Source organism: Aethalodelphis obliquidens, unplaced genomic scaffold (genome assembly GCF_003676395.1).
Source record: "Aethalodelphis obliquidens isolate GAN/ISIS:26980383/991018 unplaced genomic scaffold, ASM367639v1 scaffold30, whole genome shotgun sequence".
In the NCBI taxonomy this organism is placed as follows: domain Eukaryota; kingdom Metazoa; phylum Chordata; class Mammalia; order Artiodactyla; family Delphinidae; genus Aethalodelphis; species Aethalodelphis obliquidens.
Window position 1 is genome coordinate 15767904 of NW_020837974.1, and position 15340 is coordinate 15783243.

At 47.5% G+C, this 15340-nt stretch overlaps 1 protein-coding gene across 2 annotated transcripts in view; it reads right to left on the minus strand.

Annotated features, from left to right (window-relative positions):
• The window catches only part of ITGAL (integrin subunit alpha L), a 41550-nt gene extending 26428 nt beyond the window's left edge, over positions 1–15122 (minus strand). For both annotated transcript variants that reach the window (XM_027126389.1, XM_027126388.1), the window contains exons 1-11: positions 14964–15122; positions 14031–14133; positions 13309–13403; positions 13132–13199; positions 10816–10933; positions 10561–10691; positions 9051–9196; positions 5407–5539; positions 5097–5247; positions 1552–1625; positions 1338–1470 (exon numbers count right to left, since the gene is read on the minus strand). In XM_027126389.1, coding sequence (XP_026982190.1) covers positions 1338–1470; positions 1552–1625; positions 5097–5247; positions 5407–5539; positions 9051–9196; positions 10561–10691; positions 10816–10933; positions 13132–13199; positions 13309–13403; positions 14031–14133; positions 14964–15018 — 1207 coding nt within the window. In that variant the 5' untranslated portion in view covers positions 15019–15122. The remainder of the gene's footprint in view (positions 1–1337; positions 1471–1551; positions 1626–5096; positions 5248–5406; positions 5540–9050; positions 9197–10560; positions 10692–10815; positions 10934–13131; positions 13200–13308; positions 13404–14030; positions 14134–14963) is intronic.
• Between the last annotated feature and the right edge of the window lie 218 nt (positions 15123–15340).

Here is a 15340-nt window from a genome sequence, read left to right on the forward strand (position 1 = left end):
GTGCCATGCACTTAGAACAGTGCCTGGCACATAATACTTGCTCAGTAAAGAAAAAGAAAAGGAAAACAAGGAAAAAATCAGAGGGCAGTCTCCCTTAGAAGGGTAAGAGTAGATGCACGATGAATAGCACCAATTTTCCCGAGGAAAGTATTTAATAAGATCTTGTGTTTTGAAAGTTTAATAATAATCTTTGTGTACTGAGCCCACCCCCAGCCAAGGGTCATGGGTGAGGCAGGGTGGAGGGTGGTGGTTCTAGATCTATGAGGAGGTAGAACCTGGAAGCACTCCTATCCCAGGGCTCTTGGAGTCAGTTCGTGCCTTGAGACAGGCTGACTCTTTGAATGTGAACTAGAAGAGCTATAACCCCAGGCGCAAGGGTGAGGCCGTTCTGCTCCTGAGACTGGCATCGGCTTGGATGGACAGCATCCCCAGGACTGTGCAGGACAAGAGACCACGAGGCAGAGAGAAGCAACAGCAGTTGGTGGATTGACCAGCCTTGTTTCCTCTGTGCTTGGTATCTGAGAACTCTTGAGACTGAACCAACCCTGGAGTTCCTGGACAATTCAAGGGGAGGAAGCCTCACGGAGGAGGGGCTGGTCCTCCCACCGATGAGGCAGGTTGTTTTAAAGTGGACTCGGGATTTAATTTATAGGTATAACTGAGTAACGACACAGAGAAGTCACTGCCATTGAAAAAAGTTTCTCACTCACAGCTCCCCAAAGCAGGTGTCACAGCAGGCCATGCAGGGCCACATGGGAGAAGCCCCAGGGTGGAAGGAGCAAGGGGAGAATGGCCCAGAGCTGTTACTGCAGTTTCGGTGGGAAGGAATGAGGGAGGCAAGGCAAGTTGGAACAAGCTTAGGACTGGACGGTTTGAATGATGTTGGCAGGCTCTGGGCTATAGAGGTGGTCTTCAGTTATCTAGTACCTGGGCCTGGGGTGATATCCGTCAGGGTGGATACTGGCCTGGTGTGTGAAAGTTAGGTAAAAGGGTGGTTGGGATGCAGTGTCTGGATCGGCCAGTTGGCCTATGGAAGGCCTGCTCCCAGGCAAGTTGTTTTCTACCGGTAGGAATTAGCTGGCCCTGGGAGGAGCAGTCTCTCCAGGATTAGCAAGGCCACACGATGTCAAAGCATCATAAGGTACAGAAGATAAAAACATGATTAATACACAGGTGAAGGGTTAGTAAGGGAAAAATGAAGACTATTATAACCATATTTAAACTGAGTTTGTTCATGTTGTTGCTTAACTGCTTTCATTATTATTTTGAAAGTCAATCTGAGTGACTCCCTGGTTCCCCAAAGCTGAAAGAACCCAGCAGAAAAGAGAAGTACTCACCCAAATATCCTGCCCTCACTTCTGGTGTCAATGGTTCATTCCCAACAAATGTATCACCCCGCAGGTCTGTCTTCAGATCGAGAAAGCCCCCAGCCCAGTCCTTGGCTCCAGCGGCCCCTACAATGCCATGGTCCTGCCCAGGGAGGGAGATGAGTGCGGGTCAGCTGCGTTCCCACCACATCCCTCAGCCGGTAGTGTCAGGCCCGCCACTCACCCTGCTGAGATCCGCGCTGATCCCGCTGGAGGACAGCTCCATGTTGAAGGATGTCAGGTCCTGTTTGCTTGTGCCTGAGGGATGAGGTAGGGAGAATGGGCCGAGACCCAAGGAGCAGTGAAAACAGTGTTGCTCAAGAAAGGACTGAGGAAAAAACACAGCATCTACCCGTAGGCAAGGTAGAAAGAGCATGAACTGTTTTTTTTTAGGCAGCTCTGTGCAGCTTATGGGATTTTAGTTCCCCGACCAGGGATTGAACCCGGGGCCCTGGCAGTGAGAGTGCCAAGTCCTAACAACTGGACTGCCAGGGAATTCCCAAGAGCATGAACCTTAGCATCAGACGGGGAAGCGACTTATGCCCTGAGTCTCCCGCGACTCTCCACGCGCCCCAGGTATGGATATTCCGTTCCCCGACTCAGCACGTCTAAGAGGCAGATCTTGGTTTCTGCTTCTACTCAGGCTTCCCCTCTACAATGAATAGCACCCCACACCCACCTAGTGACACGCTAAAAGCCCCGGAAACAACCTTGATTCTTCCCTTTTCCCTCCATTCTACCTCCAACACGTGACCAAATCATGATAGTTCTACCTGCAAAACACATCTGCCCACTTCTGTGAACCGTCTGTATCACCGCCACACTGGCCCAAGCCATCCTCCTCTTATGCCTGACTAAGGCAGGAGCTTGTTAATTTGGTCTCTTTGACTTCATTCTTTTCTTTTTTTTTTTTAATTAAATGTATTATTTTTTTGGCCGTGCTGCACAGCACACGGGTTATTAGTTCCCTGACCAGGGATCAAACCCGTGCCTGCTACAGTGGAAGTGCAGAGTCCTAACAACCGGACCGCCAGGGAAGCCCCTTTGACTTCATTCTTCCTCTTTCTATGCCTTTTTTCACAGAGCAAGTTGTGTACTCTTTTTTAAAAATGTACATCAGACCTCATCTTTCCCTTTCTTAAAACCCTTCGTAACTTCTCATTGGTCTGAAGACTAAAATCCAAACTCATGAGGAGCTGGGAGGCCCCTGCCTTCCTCTCCAAACTTCTGTCTCCTTTACTCCCCACACTGCTATTACACTGACCTTTTTTCCTGTTCCTCCAGCACACCGAGCCCTGCCCCATCTCCTGGCCTTTGCACTTGATCTGCTCTCTGACTATAATGCCCTTTGCCCACACTTCTCCCATGGCTGTCTGATTCTCACCTTTCATGCCTCAGCTCAAAAGTTATCTCAGTGAATTTTACCTCACTTTAAAAAAAAGCACCTCACGGGATTTCCCTGGTGGTCTAGTGGTTAGGATTCTGGGCTTTCACTGCTGGCTCAGGTTCAATCCCTGGTCAGAGAACTGAGATCCCGCAAGCTGCGCGGCGTGGCCCCCAAAAAATTGCATCTCAGAAAGGCCTTCCTTGAAAAGCTTATTTAAAGTGGCTTCTTCCAATTAAATCTGTCTTACCACTTTACTCATTTTCTTTATAGCACTTACCACAAGCTTGAATCATCCTGTTTGTTTACTGACTTTCTTTATCCAACCTGAATATGAGTTCTATGTTGGCAATATCCCTGAGAGTCTGAGTCACAGCGCCTGCTCCATGGTTGTTGCCAGCATGAATAAATAAAATGAAAATAATACCACCAGCCTTGCAAGGATACTGAGAAGAACCGATTCAAGGATATAGATAAAGTGCCTGTTACCTGTAAGCTTTCAAGAACCGTAGCAATTATTATGAAGATTTGTTCATCCAATCAAAGATTTGTTCAACAAATCTCATGAGTGAGATTTGTTCACTCATTTAGAGTCACTAAATATTTGGTGCCAGGGATACAGGGGTGGGAAAGCAGGCACAATACTTGTCACTAAACCTCTCAGTTTAGTGTGGGAGACAGACACCTAATAGAGAGCTCTTTTTTTTTTTTTTTTTTTTAATTTATTTTTTTGACTGCGTCAGGTCTTAGCTGTGGCATGTGGGATTTTCCGTTGCCGTGCTCTGGCTTAGTTGCCCTGTGGCATGTGGGTTCTTAGTTCCCTGACCAGGGATCAAAACCACGTCCCCTGCATTAGAAGGTGGATTCTTAACCACTGGACCACCAGGGAAGTCCCCTAATAGAGAGTTCTAATACAATGTATGTCACAGGGGCTGTGACAGGGAATGTACAGTGGTTAAAGCAGCACGTGGGAATCCAGATCAGCGAGAACTTATCAGAGGGAATGACATCTAAACTGTGATCTGAAGGATGAGTAAGGGCAGGGAAGGATAGAGGATAAGAGCTATGATTTATCAAGAGTCTACAAGGTACCAAGCACTTTGCTAAGCAGTCATTAGGGCTTGAATTGTGTCCCCTGAAGAAAAGATGTCTAAGTCCTAACCCCTAGTGCCTCAGAATGTGACCTTATTTGGAAATAGGGTCTTCTCAGAGGTAATCAAGTTAAAATGAGGTCATTAGGGTGGGCCCTGATCCAATCTGACTGGTGTCCTTATTAAAAGGGGCAATTTGGACACAGAGGGACAGACACAGAGAGAAGATGATGGGTAAACACACAGGGAGAAGACGGCCAGGCGACCAGAGTGATGCAGCTACAAGTCCAGGAACACCAAGGACTGTTAGCGAACACCAGAAATTAGAAGAGGCAGGGAAGGATTCTCTCCGAAACCATCACAAGGAGCATGGCCCTGTCAAACCTTTAATTTCTAACTTCTAGCCTCCAGAACTGCAAGACAACACATTTCTCTTGCTTTTTAAAATTTTTTAATTTTCATTTCTCTTGATTTAAGCCACCTAGTTTTTGGTACTTTGTTACAGCAGCCCTAGGAAATGAATACAGCAATTAAACCTTACAACCCTCTGAGACTGGTATCACTACCCCCCTTTAACAGAGAACAATGAGGCTCGGAGAGGGAAAGTGACCTGGCTGAGGTCACACAGCACAGGCAGAGTGAATTCTTGAGCAGGTCTGCCTGGTCCCATTAAATATAATCCATTGCCTCTTCAAGTGAACTGAACACCAAGGCTGTGTCCTAGTGAAGGGGCTTCCTGGGGGAATCAGGTATCTTTCAGCAGACTAAGCTACCTGGGGAAATACTCTCCCATAGGCAGTCCTCCATCTGGCGACTACAATCAAACCTCTTATTCTGGGCCAAAGAAGAGGGCCTGTGGGCTCCTTGCACTTGGCCCCTGCCTGCTTGCCTGTCTTAAATAATTTGAGGCCCAGGACAAGTGACAATGAGGGAGCTGAGTGAGGAGAGGAAGGGATTATAGTCATTCTACAGGGCTCAGCTGATGCCTACAAGATATAGGTCAGCTCGGGGACCCATCCTGGACCAGGCTGAGCTTCAAGAGGAAGACAGACTTTCAGAGGGAAATAGAGGCTGCTCCTAAATTACCCTCCCTTAAATTCCTACCTGAGGGCTTTTAACCGGAGAGCTCTTAACACAGTGACAGACGCTCTGTAAGCTCCAGTGATTATTATTCCGCGTGTCCTTAGTCTGATGTCCCAGGTGAGGTTCTGTATACATCCCCCTGAACCCTCTCTTCCAGGGTCTGCCACTCACCTTCAATGACATAGATCTTTTTTTGCAGCTCGGTGAATAGATCTTTCAGCTTCTCAAACGTGTCCAGAATCTTTACAAACTCCTCCGCAGGTTTTGAGGCAAATTCATGGAGTGTCTCCTGACTTTCCTTGGTCTTAAAATACTTTCCAATCTGGAAGAAATGGAGAGTGAAGAGCTAGCATCCCCAGAATGGCAGACCAATTTTCTGTTATTTTCACAAGACCCTGGCCCCAGGGAGAAAAGGAGTGGGGTTCAGGAATAGGAGAGGGAAGATGGGTGGTAAGAAGAGGCAGGGACCTGGAGCCCGTACCCCAATGATGTAGCGGATGATGTCTTTGGCCGCGTCAATGTTGGCTTTGTCAGTGGCTTCCCCGTCAGTGATGATGATAAGCACTTTGGTGGCATCTGGCCGGGCCCCCAGCTCTTGCCGGAACACCTTGGTCCTGTGTCCAGGAAGGAGGGGATGTGAGAGACTCCCCGCAAATCACCTAAGGTCTCCCTCTTACCCTGCTCATTAAGTCACTGTCCTGCTGATTATGCCAAATCCCTTCTCACAATTCCCAGACAGCTATTCCCAGCCTTCAAAGCTCTCCTCTGAAGCTCCTTCCTCACCCTGGTTGCCATATCCCTCCTTCTGGACCAGTGGTCTTCAACTGAATCCTGGGCAGCCACAAGGCTGTCCCAGAGTCTGTGGGCAGTGAGGGGAAACTCTGGGCTTCCTACTCTTCGTTTCAACCACGTGGCAACTACCCTTTAATCAGTTAGATATGCTGGTGATCTAGGTGAGATTCCAGTGGAAGGATGGGCTCCATGGCAGAAGGAAATTGGAAAGCCACTCTTCTAGAGAAAGCTCATATAACACCCCCTTCTGCCTCCCCTACCATTGCCAGGCTACTTGTACATCTCTGCTGCAGCAAATCTCCTAGGTAATCAAAGAGACTTGTTTCTGTGTCGATTTTTCCCCAAACCAGATTTGCTGCTGTATCTCTGGCTCCTGACTCAGAGTAGGTGCTCAGTGCACGTGACAGAAGAGAAAGAAGGAAGGAGTGAATTCTGGACAGGCTGAGGCTCCAAATTCCTGCCCTGCCCACAGCCTCCTTCTGAAGCAAGACAGGCTGCCCACAGCTTCCACTGGGACAGCCGCTCTATTTGAACATCCTCCCCTCCTCACCCCACAGCTAACCAAAGATGGACAATTAATCCAAGAGCAGCCAGTCCACAACCCCTGACTTATGGCATGACCTGTACTGGGAACAGAAGCTGAAAGTCACCTGGAGAGGCCACAGTGGGAGGTGAACAGATACAGAGAAGAGGGCGGGCGAGCTACTTGGAAGCTGCCACAGACAGAGGAACCTGATGGGCGGGATCAAAACCACATCTTGTTCTATCTCGGATGCAAATGTTTCCCCAACTTCCATCCACCTGGACATGGCCTATCATGGATCCTCCTCATGGATTTCCACCCTGGTTTAAACCACTATCATCTCTCACCTGGATTTTTCAGTGTCTGCGAACTGGCATCCCTGTTTCCACCCTTGCCCCTTCCACAGTCTAATATCAACCCTGCAGCCAGGGGGATCCTTTTAAAAACATAAATCAGATTATCACTCCTTTGATCAAAACCACCAATGGGGCTTCCCTGGTGGCGCAGTGGTTGGGAGTCAGCCTGCTGATGCAGGGGACACGGGTTCATGCCCCGGTCCAGGAGGATCCCACATGCCGCAGAGCGGCTGGGCCCGTGAGCCATGGCCGCTGAGCCTGCGCGTCCGGAGCCTGTGCTCCTCAACGGGAGAGGCTACAACAGTGAGAGGTCCGTGTACAGCAAAAAAAGAAAAAAAAAAAAAAACCACCAATGATTTTCATCTCACTCAGAGGAAAAGCCAAAGTCCTCACTAGAGCCTCATCCAGACTTCGATGGTCTCTCTGACTTCATCTCCTACTACTTGAACTCATCACTTACTTCTCTCTAGCCACACTGGTGTCCTGGTTCTTCTGTGAACATCCCAAGCATGGGATCAGGGCCTCTGCTGTTCCCTCTGGAACAGCAGAAGACCTGGAATGGTCTTCCTTCAGGTATCCACATGGCCTGCTTCCTCACCTCCAACAAGTCTTTGCTCAGATGTAACCTTCCCTGATCTTCCCATTGAACATTGCTTTATTTTTCTTTGTAAAACTTACATCTTCTACTATATGATCCAATTTACTTATTTATCCTATTTATTACATTTCTCTCCCCTACTAGAATGTTAAGCTCCAGGAGGGCAGAGACTTTTCTTTGTTTCATTCACTGTTAATTCCTAGCACCTAGAAAATGGCAAACAAAAACCTGCAGACCAGAGCCAGCCCACAGCTTGTTTTTGTATGGTCTCTGGGCTAAAAATGGTTTTTATATTTTTGTTTTTAAAGAGTTACAAAAACAAAGAATAATATGCAACAGATAACTGTTATGTGGCCACAAGAGTCTAAAATAGTACTATCTGGCCCCTTATAGAAAAAAATCTGCCAAGTCCTGACCTGGAACACTGTCTGGCACACAGCCAGATGGTCAAGAATTATTTATGAAATACATTTCCATGACCGCTTCTTTTTGTTCCCACAGTTGACACCTTTTGGGGTATCTTCCCATCCTGTGGGGACCCAGTTCTCTAAGAACTGCCCCCTTCCCAATGGAGGTGGGACCCCTGAATCCATGTTACTCTACGTCATGAAGTAGAACAAGGCCTTAGCTGGGTTGACCCATGGACACACAGTTTAGGCTCAGCCAATCAGATTTCCTCTCTCCTGGAGGCTAGAATTCAGGTTGTTCACCTGAATTGAGGAACTGAGGCTGCCATTTTTTCAATGGACATTGTTTGATCATGTACCCACCAGAGCCATCTACAGAGAGAAGAATGAAGTAGACACGACAGGTCAAGTAAGCCCCAGAAGAAAAGAGCTGGAAACACATGCAGAGTCTTGAGATACATCACATGCATGTTTAACTTATGCAAATCCAACTATACATGCTTGGCAAAGAAATATAAATGAAAAATACAAGTGTAATAGTACAGGAGATCCTTTCTGCTATTTCACTCAATCTGAGCGTATGCCCCGGGGGAGCATGAGATAGGAGATGTAATTCTCTTATTCCCCAAAGTGGTCTCAGTTTCCATGGACACTCTAATGTTTAAATACAGGTATTTAAAAAATACACAATATGGCCCTTTAACACAGTCCAACTACATTCATCTAGGTCTCAATTTAAACACAGTAATCTGATCCAACTCTGGGTTAGTAGGTTTAGAAAATCAGGATATGCTAGTTTCCAATATGGGACTTGGATATATTGACTCTGATGAAAAATTCAAAGAATAATTCAAAAGTAATTTGACTCTCTGAGATTTGTATTCATACACTGACTTCAAAAGCTGATCCCCAACTAACATGTGACTCTACCGTGGCTGCCATCATTCACAATCTCTTTTCAAGTTCTGGTTCTAATCCCTCACGAGGCCTGGAAATATTCTCTGTCCCAAAGGTTCATGAGCTATCCCTGCATCCTCTCACGAATTCCCCTTTGGGATTTAGCTGGTGTAGAGTCCTGTTATAATCAAAAGAACCCCGGAATTCCCTAGCGGTCCAGTGGTTAGGAGTCTGTGCTTTCACTGCCCAGGGCCCGGCTTCAATCCCTGGTTGGGGAACTAAGATCCCACAAGCCACATGGCGTGGCCAAAAATAAATATAAAAATAAAAAATAATCAAAAGAACCTGGACTATAACACAATATTGTAAATCAACTATATACTGCAATAATAATAATAATAAAGAACCTGGAATAAAATTGCTCCAGTAGAATGCTTACAATAACCTGCCCCTTGCTGAGCCCACCTGTTGAGTTCCTACAGCCTGCAACTTGAAGAAGCTAGTGCTCACAGAACAACCGACGGATGGGCTCTCTCACACGAGGGAACTCACGCGACATAGTTGATGGCACCGAAGGTGTTGGTCAACAGGCGCATGTGTTTGACTTTGGCAAGAAGAATATCAGGGTCCTTCCAGTTAACATAATCCAAGAAAGTAAATTCTGTTTTGTAGTTTGAGGAAAACTGAACAGCTGCAAACTAGAAAAAGGAAAGAAGACAAAAAATGACGTTACGTAGTCCTTCCCACTTGTTTGCTCCAATCTCTACATTTTTTTTATAAGTTTATTTTATTTTATAAATTTATTTATTTATTTTTGCTGCGTTGGGTCTTCATTGCTGCGCTTAGGCTTTCTCTACTTGTGGCAAGCGGGGGCTACTCTTCGTTGTGGTGCGTGGGCTTCTCATTGTGGTGGCTTCTCCTGTTGCAGAGCACGGGCTCTAGGCACGCAGGCTTCAGTAGTTGTGGTGCGTGGGCTTAGTTGCTCCGCAGCATGTGAGATCTTCCTGGACCAGGGCTTGAACCCGTGTCCCCTGCATTGACAGGCGGATTCTTAACCACTGCACCACCAAGGAAGTCCCACCCATCTCTACTTCTTTTGTTTTTTGGTTTTTTTTTTTGCGATATGCGGGCCTCTCACTGTCGCGGCCTCTCCCGTTGCGGAGCACAGGCTCCGGACGCACAGGCCCAGCGGCCAGGGCTCACGGGCCCAGCCGCTCCACGGCATGTGGGATCCTCCCGGACCGGGGCACGAACCCGTGTCCCCTGCATTGGCAGGCGGACTCTCAACCACTGCGCCACCAGGGAAGCCGTCTACTTCTTATCCAGGACCTGGGCAACCCAACTCCACATTCCTGCCTTGAATCGTTCTTTTGTTTTATTTTTTCAGTCACACCTCTCAGCATTCGGGATCTTGGTTCCCTGACCAGGGATGGAACACATGCCCCCTGCAGTGGAAGCATGGATTCACCAGGGAAGTCCCTCGAATCATTCTTTTGAAAGTGAGGCTGTATATAAACAAACACAGAAATGAATCAACCTGGAACCCGTTATGGAGTGCTGTCTGCTGGGCTCCGGTTCTCTGGGTTCTGCCTACCTCACCGATAGAGGTGGTTCCCAGCAACCATATTTCTGCTGAGTGACCCTGCTAAACAAGATACAGTTGGCTGAGACTGAGGTGAGGCCAGTCAGAATCTCTCCTCTGAGAAACTGGAATTTGCAGAGGGAGGGGTTGCTTGAGAGGAAGATTGGAAAAAAAACAACAACAAAAAACAAAAAAACACCTCCTGAAACTTTAACATGTGAACTTGGGAGCTTTCCACAGGCCCATGTGATCCAAAGAAGCTGAGAGCCAGTCTACAGAGAGAAAGAGAAAGAGAGAAGGAAGCAAAAGCCAAAAAGAAACAGAAATGAGAATTAGGGAGAATTCTGGAAGCAGAGGTCCAGTAATAGCCATGCCCTTAGGTTCTAGAGAAAACTTGTACTAAATTTTCCCTTTATGCCCTTAGCTAGCTCAGGTAGGCATCTATTGCTTACAACCAGGAATCCTAACTGATATATTTACCTGGTAGGAAGAGTTGCTGAGTTTCTTCATCACATCCTTCATGAAGTCCAGAATTTTCTGAAATTCATCTTGCTGCAAGCTCATTGAGCCATCAAACAGAAATACCAAGTCTACGTTGCCCTTTACACATTCTACAGAGGCCAGACACAGAGGGACTTGGTAAAGAGTCTCTGGGGGTTGGCCTGCCCATGCCAGTTCCCATGTATGGGCAACCACTTGGAGGTATTTTTACCCACTGGATCCCCCGTTCCTTACCCTGATAGCCAGGGTGCCCTTGCAGCACCGGACCACTCAGATTCTGGTGGAAGAGGTAACACAGGCCACTTAGATAGATGTTCTGGTCACATGTCCGAGACAGCCCAGGGTCACAGGCCTGAAGGAATCAAAGATTTTTTAAAAGGTTGGGGCTTCCTCTTGCTGTGTGTCTTTAGGGCATCATCAACCAAGAACAAAAGCCTTCAGGGTCATCATCCCCCGACCTCATTCCCATCATCCAACTGGTTGCTAAGGCAAGGTAATTCGGCCTCCAGGTATCTTGTATCAGTCTCTCCATCCCCACTACCAATGTTATATGCCAACGGATGCTCGCTGCCTATAGGACAAAGTCTAAACTCCTTAGTTTGGCATTCATATAGTTCACAGTAGGCACTATCCTACATTTCCAAACCCATCCCCTTCTATTTCCAATTACACATTCTGTGTTTAAGCCGAATCAAACGACTCCCTATTCCCAGAATATACAATGACGTTTCTTTCATTTATGACTATCTTTCCTGCCAGACTGTAATTTCTTGAAAGTCAGGGCTCACGTCATGGTCATCTTTGCATCTCACTCCCCTTCCCCCATCAGAACCCAGCACAATGCCAGGCATGTAAGAGTAACTAAGTAATCAAGCTCCAATTAAATACTGGATAACTATTTCACTCGCTTAGCCTTCTATTTCTTATATACCTGTGTCAGAAGGATGCTGCTGGGATGAACTGTAAAGCGTAATGGACTTGTAATCAAATAGGAATTATATTCAAATCCTGGCTCTACCTCTTTAAAACCATGTGACCTTGACCCGGTCTTTTAACCCCTTTGGTTCTGTTTCCTCATGTGTAAAATCTGTATACTGATCCCTATCTCACCTGAGTGTCTTGAGGATTAAAAGAGATAAGGCAGTGTTTCCCAAACTTTAGGCGTTTGTGTACCAGTTCACAATTTCTGTCATATGGGCATATCATCCACACTATTATTAATATTTTATTTAACTAAAATTTACTTTTTTTTTTTTTGTTTTTTGTTTTTCTTTCTGCGGTACGCGGGCCTCTCACTGTTGTGGCCTCTCCCATTGAGGAGCACAGGCTCCGGACGCGCAGGCTCAGCGGCCATGGCTCACGGGCCCAGCCGCTCCGCGGCATGTGGGATCTTCCCGGACCGGGGCACGAACCCATGTCCCCTGCATCGGCAGGCAGACTCTCAACCACTGCGCCACCAGGGAAGCCCTAAAATTTACTTTTTTTAAAAAATTGAAGTATGGTTGATTTACAATGTTGTGTTAGTTTTTGGAGTACAGCAAAGTGATTCAGATATATATATATATATATATATATATATACATTCTTTTTCATATTTTCTTTTCCATTATGGTTTACGACAGGATATTAAATATAGTCCCTTGTGCTGTACTATAGGACCTTATTGGGGGAGGGAGGATGGAGGAGGGAAGGATTGGGAGTTTGGAATTAGCAGATGCAAACTATCATATATAGGATGGATAAACAAGGTCATACTGTATGGCACAGGAAACTATATTCAATATCCTGTGATAAACCATAATGCAAAAGAATGTGAAAAAGAACATATGTATAACTGGGTCACTATGCTGTATAGCGGAAATTGACACAACGTTGTAAATCAATCATACTTCAAGAAAATTAAAAACAAAAACAAGAAACAAAAAAAAAACCCAAGAGGAACTTGTTTAAAATTTACTGTTTTAAACTTTAGCCTCATCCTATGCAATGCGAGGCAAGAAATCATGAATTTAACGTACCTGGTGAATATTTTTCTAATAAGCCATTAAATAAATATATGACTATTAAAACATTAAAAGTTGTGTACCACCACAAATCACCTTGTATGTTAACGGTCACAGATATTGTACATTTGGAAAAAACACTGAGATAACTAAGGTCTCAAAAATAGCTGACTGATAGATGGCTCTCAATAAACACTGACTGAATCTGAACCTTTCTGATGCCTATAATCTTCTATAGCACGGCTCCCCACCCCCTCGGTCCGCTACCCTTCTGGGGCCTGTTAAGAACTGGGCCTCACAGCAGGAGGCAAGCAGACCTTCATCCGCCTCTCCCCATGGCTTGCCTTCACCGCCTGTACCATCCCCCACCCCCACCCCCAAGCCCGGTCAGTGGAAAAACTGTCTTGCACGAAACCAGTCCCTGGTGCCAAAAAGGTTGGGGACCGCTGTTCTATAGGATCTTTAATCCATTTTTTTCTTTTCTTTGTCTCCCTTTCCTAGCATCAATCTTCACAGGCGCTGATATCACACTGTACAGAACTCTTACCAAAAGGCTGTCACTTGTGGGGTCTGTCGCCAAGGTCATTCCCAAGTACTTGGAGGTATAGTTGGAACCTGCAGGCACCAGAAGATTGGTCTGGAGGAACTTAGGCAATCCAGGTGTGATGGGGTCAGCCTCAATTTCCCGATACCGTTCCTCCCAGCTCCCAAATCAGTTACTCACTACTCAGTCTGACTGGCAAGCAGTGTCCAGTGCCTGGGTGGCACTGATAGAGGTTTCCCATGTTGTTCCCCTCACCTGGAGCTCCCACGACAACCCTGATGAGAAATCGCATCTGTGAGATGGAGTTGCCCAGGCCTTTACCCCCCCCTCCTAACTCCTACCTATTAAGGGGGTTTGGACACCCCACAAGATATCTCAAAGCAATTCAGCCACTCCTCTTCTGGGTGACTCCTCAGCCCCCATCTCGTCCCTATTGAATCCCAGATAAATAATCCGATGTGACAGAATTCTAGAAAGTTAAGGATCTTTTCCATTTACAGTCCAGAAAAACAGAGGCCCAGAGAATGATCTGCTGGAACGTCACAATACGAGTTCATTTAATCAGCCAACAATTCAAAAGTCGTTTATGGCTTACCTGCTATGTGCTAGGCTGTGGTATGTACTAGGGAGGGGTGGGGATTAGAGAGAAAAACCAAATCTCTGCCATCGAGGAGCTCACTGTCTAGTCTGGGAAAGAGTCTGGAATCTAGGAAGTATGGCCAAGTGTTTTAGGGGTTGTGATACATATTCCCTTCTATTAGGCCCTTATAAGGTGCTTTAATGATGGATGGTCCACATCGTACTATCTGATGGCCTTGCTCCTGTTGCTTGGGTCCCACCACGGACTCCTCAAAACCGGAAGGTCCTGGCCAGGGCAGGGAGGACCTGCGGCGACAGCTCACCCATTTCCAACCTGCAAGACTCGGTACCCAAAATGCCTCCCGGCGTCTGGGATGGAGAAGTTTTGCACGTGTCGCACATCCAGGTTGTAGCTCCAGGCTGGGGCTGAGGGAGACCAGGACCAGGTCAGCCACTTCTGACCAGGGACCCCCCCACGACCACCTCAGAGCGGCGGGCGTTGATTGGCCTCAACCCACGTGCCCGCAGTGGGCGGCCTCACCGGCAAAGACCTCGCTTCCTTCTCCCCAGGCCACCCACACCCCGGGCAGGGCTGGCAGCCCATTTACTAGACTCCAGGAAATGTGAAAGCAATTCCCTACTACCCAGAGCTCTGGCAGCGCCAGGGCCTGGGGAGGACACACAACTTCCCGATTGGCCCATCAGCAAAGAAGGAAGGATGAGAAGGCAGAGGCCCCTAAGAAAGGAGCAGTCCGAAGGGCCCCCCCAACCTGAGGCGGTGGGGATGCCCCAAGGCAGGGTGTATCTCCCCACACACACCCACTTCTCCCCTGGGCTTGGGGCCCCATCGCCCTGAAAACTCAGATAATTAGCCTCAGCCTCCCTCCCCGTGAAAGTTCAAGATCCCCTGATCCTGTGAAGCTGCCTCCTCACTCTTGTACTGCTCCCTGCCTCCCCACCCCACCATGGACCAGTCTCTGCCATAACCATTAGATCTCAAATTCCCCCATCACATCCCCCACCTAAGCCCCAAACTGTTCTTTTTGGCCTTGCTTTCCTTCCAGGCCTCAGGCTCATTTCACATCTTAAGATGTCATTTCTTTCGCCCCTTCTCCCTCCAGAATTCCTGGGCCCCACGTTACCTATGGCCAATCCCACACTTAAAACAGCTGCTCATTTACTCTGGTTCCACAAAGCCCTGCAGTTTCCCTGGTCACAGACACACGTCCCCTCCCCTCCCCACCTCTCTTGCCTACCAAAGAGAAAAGGCCCAGACAGCAGCAGCCTCATCACCATGATGCAGGAATTCATCTTTCAAGGGGCTGGAGGGACCCGACCTAGGTGCAGTCTCAGAGGGCTCTTGGGATTTACTGGCAACCTAGACAGGGTGAAAGAGGGAAATGATAATGCCTCAGGGCCGCTTGCAGTGGAAATTTCTCACAGAGGCGCCAGGCTGGTGACACTGCACTGGGGGAGAGAGGGTTGTGCCTGGAGGGGTTGTGAAACCGCCTGGGTTCAGAGAGGAAGTGTAAGCAGGTTAAAGACACTTCCTGTGCCTGCTTGCATTTTCTTATCATCCAGCGGCAGGCAGCACAGTAGTGCTGCCCGAGAGCTGCTGTGTCTCAATCCTTCA